Source organism: Tachypleus tridentatus, chromosome 2, assembly GCF_004210375.1.
Source record: "Tachypleus tridentatus isolate NWPU-2018 chromosome 2, ASM421037v1, whole genome shotgun sequence".
NCBI classification, from domain to species: Eukaryota; Metazoa; Arthropoda; class Merostomata; order Xiphosura; family Limulidae; genus Tachypleus; species Tachypleus tridentatus.
The window spans coordinates 86492071-86502924 of record NC_134826.1 but is presented as its reverse complement, the minus strand read 5'-3'; the positions used below and the strand labels follow the sequence as shown (position 1 = coordinate 86502924).

General features: G+C 31.1%; 1 protein-coding gene across 3 annotated transcripts; it reads right to left on the bottom strand.

Moving 5' to 3' along the window:
* Positions 1–1189: 1189 nt before the first annotated feature.
* On the bottom strand, positions 1190–9873 carry LOC143244410 (uncharacterized). 3 transcript variants are annotated; one of them, XR_013025067.1, is made up of 5 exons: positions 9448–9873; positions 6684–6820; positions 4512–5186; positions 3145–3293; positions 1190–2630 (listed from the first exon to the last, which is right to left on the bottom strand). XR_013025067.1 is itself a non-coding variant. In XM_076489006.1 (5 exons), the coding sequence occupies exons 4-5, from the start codon at positions 3218–3220 to the stop codon at positions 2320–2322; spliced, it is 387 nt and encodes a 128-aa protein (XP_076345121.1). In that variant the 5' UTR covers positions 3221–3293; positions 4512–4609; positions 6684–6820; positions 9448–9791; the 3' UTR covers positions 1190–2319. The 3 variants fall into 3 exon arrangements, 2 of the variants coding, with proteins under 2 accessions (XP_076345121.1, XP_076345120.1); XM_076489006.1 differs by having other exon boundaries at positions 4512–4609; positions 9448–9791; XM_076489005.1 differs by lacking the exons at positions 6684–6820; positions 9448–9873 and having other exon boundaries at positions 4512–4849.
* Positions 9874–10854: the final 981 nt, after the last annotated feature.

The following is a 10854-nucleotide window of genomic DNA, read 5'->3' as shown; positions in this document are numbered from 1 at the left end:
GTAATCCTGCACTCTGAATATCGGCCACTGCTAGCCCGTCCAAGTAGAAAATAATAAGTATAAAATAATGTTAGTTTTAATCTCTAGAAGGATCTGTTTGAAGAAAGAGTGATTTTTAGATGTGAAAAATGCAACAGTTTTAACATGACTTTGGGGTAATCCACGATTTCTAATTTAATATCCATTTTATAGTACACTTTAAATTGTATTGAGTTGCATATCATACATCTTCGTTGGAATTCTTTTAACAACCATGTCGTGGTGTTTTCGTTTCTCACGATCATCCGCGTGGCATAACATTAATTAAGACACAAGCAGTTTAAGATAAATACGTAAGAGTTCGTGTATATTATATACTGTTGTTCTTAGTTGTCTATCTCACCATGGGAACTTATGTTTAGATAAAAACGTGTACTCTTGATGTTTGTAATCTGTTATAATAAAGAAAAACTTTTAGTTTATAATTCAATGAAAAGTATGTAATCCAATTATATAATAAGGTTTCTTATTAACTTATATGTATTTGTTCAAGTTTTTTACACCTTTGCTGCTAAGTTAAAACTTCTTAAACGCTACCTGTCATATCATCTTTGCCGTCAACATCTTGTAGAGTCGTTTTCACTTATAATTTATTTTAGGCGCCTAATTGTTGTATTCCTTATTCAAGTAGACAAATTTGTTAACATATGTTTTATGTGACCCTGAAATAACTATAATTCGTTATCTATTCCACCATATAAATATTCAAACTCGTTTAATAATCATTTTTCAAACCTCAACTACTGTATTTCTCTATACACAATTCCAACCATTTTCATTCGAAGTAACATTATTGTTGGTATGATAATAACTTCTGAATGAAAGTAGAGAAGAATATATGAACTACATTACACCTGCTATATCCAGTGTTTGCGATGCCTTTCGTATAATACAAAAACTCCAGAGTTTCACTGGTATATGACATATTTAGTAGTTGTTGAAACATTATCTACAATGTCATACCGTCTGAACAATAACTGTGTGAATCGTAATATTTACAAATTTTGTCTACGTTGTTAACCATTAACACTATAGTACTGATTTATCAATATAATACTTTTCATTTAAGTAAATATTGATCTTCTCTCACACAATTCAATTTTGTGTAAATATGCTATGACATATTCATTACATATAAGTATTGCTTCTATTCAAGTGATTTTGCCGTGCTCAATAAGCCACTTAAGAAGCGTATTCAGAAAAAATTCAAAAATTTATTTACTCGTAAGTCTGAATTAAAGCCATTCAAACAGCAGAGTATGAGAGGAATAAAAAAAACATTTTCTTGATGAGACTGTGCCCGGGTGTTCTAACTCGTAAGTTCAAGGTTTTTTATGATTTGAATAGGATACCGTATTTTCATAGTAAACGTTACGTATCGCTTCAGAGATACAGTAGCACATGTGCGTAATAAGTTCAATATGGTTACATTTTATACGAAAAAGAAAAGTTTTGGAATGCTTTGAACAAGCTATACCATTGCGAGCTATTATGCAACTCTTGCAAAATATTCAAACTACGCTAAAAATAAAAATAATTCACCAACTATAAAGTTCAAAGTTTTAGAAATATCATCAGAAACATATGTAAATAACAGATATATTACAACTTCTAATACGCAGTTGGAAACACTGTACACCGTATAAAATACGTATAGCTCTTGAACTCTTAGGAGAAGAAAAAAAATCAACAAGCAGTGAAAAGTTTTTCTTAGCTATATATTTTATTACTACTTCTACCATAAGCCTATTTCGTCTTTTCTAATCCTATTTACCATGTTACTGCAATAGGTTTACTAATTATTTAAATAAATGTAAGTATTACTATTCTTAGACTTAACTAGTCTCTTCTATAAACTTTAAATTTTATATAATTTGTGTTAGTCAAAATAGATAAGAGATGGCCTTAAAACTGACCAGAATTAAAGAGCTGAAGTCTTTAGAGTTCCAATATCCATTCATGGTGTACTTTTTCTCTTCTGTCTTGAGCTTCGTTGTCTGTGAACTCCAGAAGTCTGGAACCTTCATCTAAACAAACGTTCAGTGAAGGTGTCGTACTCTTTGGGCAAAAGGCATCCTATCTTACGGAATAATGGTGATGACCTGTCACTGGATGTGATTCTTTATCTTCACGTTCATCAGTGTTTAGGTGAGGCACGTTCAAATTGAGATTATTCTGTTGTTTTGATGTCTAATCTTCATTCTCTGTGTCCTTTTCTTGTACCCTGATCATCAAGAGCTTCGGTGACACTAGAATTATCGTTTTTGTCCCTTTCTTGTATTAATGACTTGTTTGAATGGGATCGTTTCGAAGTACCATTAACAGAATCAGGTTGCTGAGGATATTGAATCTTTTTGTAGTAGGTGTAAAATGTGCGGATTCAGTAGATGTTCTACCAGAATAGTTACAGTTTTTACGAGTTGACACCCTGTTTGGAGGACTTCCCCAAGCAGTGACCTGTCTGTGACTGCCAGAACCTCTTCCTCCCTGTGTTTGACTAGTATCAAGTTCATCCAGAAACACAGACATTCGAACTGGACATTTTAACAGTGACTCATCATGTGAAAGTTTATCCAGGATTTCCGATGATGCTAGATAAAGATTTCAAAGTGCTCATAAAAATCAAATATTTATTATGTTCTATATACTAAAAAATCATATATGAATCTTAAATGGTTTTTTAATGTTCTAAATGTTCATTCAAATTTTCTCTCAATAACCACCCTTTCTCTACAAACAGTGAAAGAATGTAAAGATGCAGGATGTTTTAAACTAGACCACATGTAACTGTTCCTTTTCTCTTTTATACTAAGCATATGAGGTTAAACTTGGTAGCAGATATTCCCTCCCTGTCAAAGACAATTTGTTTTACTTCTGCTAGTATTTAAAAACAAAAAAATGCCCTAGCATTCTACATAATGACCCACCACATTCGTGTCCTGGAATTGGGTATTTGTTTTGGAGCTACAATTTTTTTCATTTATGTACTTATCTTATTAACAAAATGTACAATCAGACATTGTTCACAACAAAGCAATTATCCCCACATACAATCAGTCATTGTTGATAACAAAGTAATTGTAAGTACAATAAAACAATACATACAATCAGACATTGTTGACAGCAAAGCATTTACTTCCTTTGCTTGCTTCAGTCTCCACTGAAGTTCTTCTTTCTCCATAGATAATCGAGACTTTGATTTAACCTCTTTCTCAAACTCTTACTTCAGGTGTAGACTTTCACTTTTTAACTGTCTGCAAGTTCAAATATGAAAGTCAAACTTAGTCAGACAACAGTTACTATCTAACGTTTTTTTTTAACAAAGTGAAACAGATCTAGTTTGTTCTTTGTACAAGTTAATCTTATTTTATTCTTATTTTCATGACATAAATTGTCAGAAACAATATCTGACAACTGATGGATTATAAACCAGATACAAATTATTTTAGTATAGAACTATTTGTGGTATGTTAGACAGCTGAAAATACCCAGTTTTGAGCCAATGCTTAAACTAAGAGATTTTCAGTGATGGAACAAATATCATATCTTAATGTATAATATACAGTTTCAGAGAAAAACCTGTTTTATATTGGTGGTTGTGTTAAAATCGTTTCATATTTCTGTAGATATAGTTTTATTAAAACAAGTAACCTCCACATGCATGCATTACATTATTTGATCCTTAAAAATGTGATGTTTACATAGTCTGTAACAACATAACAAGTCTAGGTAGTTGTTTGATTCTAATAATGAGCTGTCATGTTTACATAGTTCATAGTAACAAGTTTATAATCAAAGTCATTGGTGGAATAAGTTTCCTATTTCTATACACACTTTTACAAAACACGTTTTGAACTGTGTTATGCTCGATTAAATTATGATTAGTTCTTTTATCAGATTAGACAGTCTTTGACTAGATTAGATAAAATATAGTAATTTGAGGATAAAATAAATCATATTAAAGAAGTTAACACTACTGTTTCCCCTGATTATGTTAAACAATTAGATTCAAAAAAGTAACTTAATCAAAGTTGGATATATTCTTGATGGATTATAATTGAAACAAATACACATAGTTATGGTTTGTAAAGTAATTCACTTGGTGAAGGAAAATGTAGTTCACTACACAGTTACACTAAATGAATAGCAACAACTGGCACCAGGTTTTTGTGTCAAGAAGAAAGCAATAAAACATAATATCAAATTAAAATCTTAGAAGGTTCTTACAAATAATTGTTGTTTTAATTTAATTTTTAACAATAACTGTACAAACAATAACGATATCAATGCAAATAAACTTGGAATTAAATCAGGAGAATAAGAAGACACTCCTTAATCATGATTGTGTTGTTTGCTGTTTGGCCATACTTTTACTGTTAAACTGTTAACTGGTAATCGTATTTGATCACAACTTTAAATGATTTAGTTCATTTTGGACTTAGCAGTCGTCTATTTGCTGGAACTCCTACTACCTCTCAATTTGAACTTTCTCATCCATCATAGCTTGTAAATCTTCATTTCTTGCCTTCAGCTTCTGAATCTCTTGTCTTGCGGATGGTTACTTCTCCAACTAGTGATTTAATAAAAAAAAAAAAACTTTAATTTGAAATATAAACAAATAAATTTGTTTACATATTCTATAATAATGTAACAATTCTAAAAGATGGCTCTTTGAACCAAACAATGTGATAGTGTGTTTAACAACATATATATAGTCTCGAATAATGTAACAAGCCTATACGGCTCACTGATCCTAACAATATGTTGTTTCTATTTGACTATACTTACATAGGTAATAAATCTACATAGCCATTTGATTGTAATAACTATCTTGCTTAGCTATGTTTACAAAGTTTATAATATTATTATAATAACTCTAGATCACTATTTGATCCTAACAATGTGAAACTGTGTTACTTAACACAATACAATAGTGTAGCATAGCTGTCTATATTTCTTTTTTTTTGAGATACTTAAACCCTAAATAAATATTGCAACAAAAAACAATAAAAAAAAGTAAAAATAATCTCTTCCTGCATTTCCAGGTTTTCTTTACGAAGGCGAAGTATGTCTGCAACCTTGAACTCGAGAACAGTATTAAGGCTTTCTACTTCTTTCTCAAGATAACATTTCTGATCAAGAATCCTCTGCAAAGAAAGTGCATTCCTTTTATTTCAACAGGTATAACCAATAGTATAGTTGATGATGTAGTTTTTCTCTCACAGATGTGTTTTTATTTTGGACAAGTTAGTAGAGAGTGGCAAAATGGTTCATTATTGTGAATTCAAAAGTCTATAGTTTGCAGCCAGTTGCTGCAAGATCTCGTTTTTAGTGCCATTGGTGTATTATAAGTTTGATAATGATATGCTTATATTTTATTAGAGTAGCCGAGTAGTTGACTGTAGATTGTTGTTGAGTGTCTTCTATACTTCTAGTTTATCAGTTCAAAGTTAGGGACCACTAGAGCAATTAGCCCTTTTGTAGCTTAGTGCAAATATTCATAAAAAACAGACAAACAAACAAACATTGTAGCCTCTTTTCTTATACCTTTACATGTAAGTAATAATATGATCATCCATGATTTAGTATGTTATTTATGTTACCCTTCATATTAGTGTGTTTTTAATTTTTGTTTAAAACACAATAAAACTCACTAATGATATTAACATGTCACACCATATTTAAGTGTTTTCTGTAAATAAATCCACTTACTTTCTTTGAGTGTGTGTTGTTTGTTTGTTTGTTGTTGTTTTGCTGGTTTTCTTGGGTTTTGTTGGTTATAAAATCATTAATATACATGGGTATTAAAAATATTCCATTATTTAGTGTAGAAATAAAATGAATATTTTAGCAAACATTAGCTTGTCACATCAGCAAATGTCTGGAAATGTATCTCTTTCATAAAATTACTCCACTAGAGGACATTAAAATGATGAAATAAAAAAATAATATCATTACTGGGTTGGTGCTTGACCAAGTTAAGCGACAATGAGTCTCATCTAACAGGCTCTGTTGTTAAAACTCAATAGTGATGAAGTTTACCTATTTCTAAAGTCCTGGTTTTGGGTATAAACAATTTCAGTTTATAAAGACAAATACTACATACTGGAGAATGAAATGGAAGTCATTCTTAAATAACAAAATAAAAAACACTTACCAGTAATATACAAGTTGATTTTCGAAAATTATATATTTTATTTATTCCATGTTGCTTATAAGACACTTTTAAGAAAACAAGTTTAAAATAGAAAAATTAATAATATGGAATATCTTTTATTTCAAGAAAACAGAAAATTAAGCCATAGAAATATTTTTTGACATACTTACTTCAAAGTAGGAAAGCTGAAATAATTTTAATATTGTTTCCACAAAATTGGTAATCAGTTGCAAAAAACAAATCCAGACAAAATGTTGTAAATGAATTTTCTAATTTTATGAAATAAAGTTGTATATTATCATTATGATTACCGAATTAAAACTGTAGTTATTTAAAGATGTTATTCTAAGTGCTTATCTCATTTCTCAACCTATATGAGCTAGTTGCGATCTGCCCACCACAATTTTTAGTGTTATAAGCCTGCAACATTATCACTGAACCACTGAGGGCCCTATTCTAGTAGTCAGATACCAGTAAGAGATCATACCTGTAGTTTGGTGTCGGTGTCTCCCTGCAGAGTGCTTTCCATCTGCTTCTGTAGGTCTTGTAGCTGCTGCTTTAAGATCTCTACAGCTTTCTCATGGCTCTCTGAAGCCTGTTGCATCTGCTTTGCAAAGCCTTTCTCTAATTTTATTAAAAAGGAAAACAAAGATACTGCAGAACCACTCAACAAACACAGCCATGACAAAAGCCATCTTGATATCAATTTTTGTCTTTTTGCATTTGCCTTTAAACCTCATACCTGAGCATTAACATTGTTTGATGATAGCTAATTTTTAATTGATGTTTCATAAATCTAACAAAGCTGTAACAGACAAACAAAACCATTTCCTCTCCGGTGATATAATAAGGATTCTATGCTATACAAATGTAAAACTCAGTGCTACTAAGACTTTCATACAAAAGTATGTATTTCAGCTGACACACCTAAGATAAATTAATCATTATTCAGGCCTAACTTCAGATTTTCTGTGGATCTGGAAAGAATGAGTTACGATGTGACTGGTGCTAACTAAACGAACAGTTACTGACAATAAATATGACTAACATTAACTGAAGGAATGGTTACTGACAACAAGTATGACTGATGTTAACTGAAGGAATGGTTACTGACAACACATATGACTGATATTCACTGAAGGAATGGTTACTGACAACAAGCATAACTGATTTCAACTGAAGAAATGGTTACTGACAACAAATATGACCGATGTTAACTGAAAATAAGGTTACTGACAACAAATATGACTGATGTTAACTGAAAGAACGGCTACTTACAACAAATATGACTGTTTTCAACTGAAGGAATGGTTATTGACAACATATATGACTGATATTCACTGAAGGAATGGTTACTGACAACAAGCATAACTGATTTCAATTAAAGGAATGGTTACTGACAACAAAAATATGGCTACTGACAGCACATATGACTGATGTTAACTGAAGGAACATTTACTGACAACAAATGTGATTGATATCAGCTGAAGGAATGGTTACTAACAACTGGTAGCTCATTTTTTTTAAATACTCCTCATAATTTTGAAATTTAAAAATAGACTTTCAACATTTATACCAACAGTCAAAAGTGTCATTAACAATACAAATAATTAATCCTAATATTCAAATTGCCATTATGAGTCATAAATAAAAATTTCTGTGAGCTGTGACTGAAACATTAGGAAAAGAAAGCAAGAAGAAAATGAAAACCCTTAAAAGTCCACTGAGAAAAATTTGTAATTATATCTACAAGTGTTAATGAGGTACAATTAATGTACAAATGAAGACAAAAAATACAAAACTTTTAAACAGATGCTGAAGTAAATAATAATAAGTTATGTAAATAATATAAATAATATTAAATAATAGCAAATAACGTAAATAATGATCCTTTGAAAAGCCATTAGAAAAATTTGCACACACCACGAAAATTAACCAAGAAAAACAAGAAATAAAAACTAAAACTTAATCAGCCTAAGTGGATATTTGGAAATAAAGGATAATTATTTAGTTTTGGATACAAATGTTATATTTCATAGTGTAACTAATTTTTGTACATATGTTTGTCTTATTTTGAAGAGATTATTATTTTAAAAAAGCTGGTAGTTGTTCAGAAACAGGAGTCTACCAAAGGTTACAATGAGAAAGTTTCCCTTAAGAAAATAAAGTTAAATGCACTATATTATGGGGGAGACCTAGAGACAACAAGTATAAAACACCTATATTTGACCAAATTATTTGAAACATACCAGCTAGTAGAATCTCAGATACCAGACCGAAAGAAGATTGATGAACCATTGGTGGTCACCACTAGTGGTCAAGAAAAGAAGAACAAGCAAGAGATCAAGACTTTACAAATGTCAAAAAGAAACATCCCGAATGTAGGTTTGTAGGAACTGAAGGAAACATAAAAGAAAGACCCTCCACTGCAGAAACTTTGGGACAATGCCTGGGAGAAAATTTAACAGAAGACAAAGAAAACGGTACCAACAGAATAGAGAAACAAAAGGGAGTGCTATATCAGACCTATCAAAGACTATATGTATGAAAAACATATGTATATAAACGAAGAAGCATTGGCAGTCACCAATAGAACTGAAGAAAATAAGAGCAAACATAACACGAAGATCTTACAAAGGTCAAAAGGTGATATCACGAATGTTGGTTTGCAGGAATTGAAGGAAGCGTAAAAGAAACACTCTTCACTGCACAATCTTTGTGACAATATATGGGAGAAAATCGAGCAGCAGACAAAGGGGTAAAGCACTTATAGAGCAGAGTATTAGAAGGAATTGCTGTACCAAATCAAACAGAGAAATTATACTGGGGAAGTGTAGCAAATCATAACAACAGAATACAGGACTCAACTGATGAAACAAATTCACGAGTTGACTCTACAAGGACACCTAAGAGCAAAGAAAAAGACAGATCCACCAGTAATCTCCATTGGCCAGGAATCATAAGAGATGTGAGCAGATTTTGCTGGCCACGTACTATCTGCCAAAGGACAATACCAGGAGGGAGGGTGTTTGAGGTGTTACTGGGGGAGATTTATTAATTAAAGATTAATTAATAATGTGATTAATATATGGTAAAGTGCAAATTCTTAATCAATACCTAAGTAATACTTTATTTAATTAAATATTAATAAATTAATTAGGTGATGAACATATACGTGATATACAAAATAAATTAATTAATATGTAAATTTAAATAATAACTAAATTTAATATGAAAATTTTCTCAAATACTTAATATGAAAACCCATGTTTTTCCAAAAACGAGGATGTTATCAGGCAGCATAATATGATCATGTCACTAATGTCAGAGGGCGTGCTGCTAGAAGTGATGCCATCACTACAAGACGAGGTGTCAACATTGGTATTTTCATATTATAACACTAGATTTATAGTTTTCGCTTTTAGAGTCACTTTAAAAATATCTTCTGATTGAAAACAACAACACACTGTGATTTTAGTAAATGTAGTTTTACTCTATTGTAAAATAAGACTTCAGATATATGGCATATTTTACATTTTTAAACACGTTATTTTTTTACTTATATAAAACTCCACTATGTTTTATGCAGGAATGTGTTAATATGTGTTACTTAAACAATGACTCAATGGTTTTCACTTCTATATATCTGTAGACTTATAATGCTAGAAAATAAGTTTATGTAAGCGTGAGGGACAGCCACAGATAGCCCATTGTGTATTTGTGTAGCTAACTTTAAACAAAAATAAACAAACAGTTCTACATTTAATTTGCATGGCATAGTTTTGCATTTATAACGTTTCATAGGTATAACACTTATCGATAACAAAATGGCTGACTAGTATGCCACGTAGATTTTGTGCTCAATGTAAAGTTTATATTAAAGTTGGTGATAAAGCCCTTCATTGCTCTGGTGAGTGTCAAAAATGGTATCATTTAAGATGTAAGAACTTAACTGAACAGGATTTGGAATATTTAAATGAAATTGGGAAAAGTTATGAATGTGATTTTTGTATGAGAAAAAGAAAGTTAAGCCTAAATAGTGAAACTCCATTAAGAAGGACTGTGTCCATTTCGTTAGAGGGGAGACAGTTAATCTTGTTGAGAATAGTGAGCTTGATTTAAATATGGGGAGGCAGATATGAGTGGCTTAAGACAAAAGTTACTGAAATTTTGTCAAGACTTGATGACTTTCACTTAATTAAAGTAAAGGTCGAGAAGAATTAGTGACTTCCTTTCAATATTATTCAGAGAAGGTAGAAACTATGAGTGAGGATATCACAACTTTGAGAGCTGAAGTTAAGGAGTGTAAACAGGATAATAAAACATTAAAGCATGAAAATGAAGAATTGTGGAAGGAGATGGCAAGTTTTGAGGAGGAAGATGTGTGAAGCGGAACAATATTCTTATAACTATAATGTTTTGATTGGAGGTATTCCAGAGAAGCCTGATGAGAATTTGCAAGAAGTTGTTGAGAAGATTACAACTACTTTTGGGGTTGACTGTGCTCCTACAGATATTGACACTGTTCATCATTATAGGAAAGAAAACAACTGAAAATAAGAGTCGAGACAGATTGTTGTTAAGTTTTGTCGTAAGCAAATTAAATTTGATCTGCTTAAACTTAAGAAAACTAAATTTCGCTCTCTTAATACTAATGA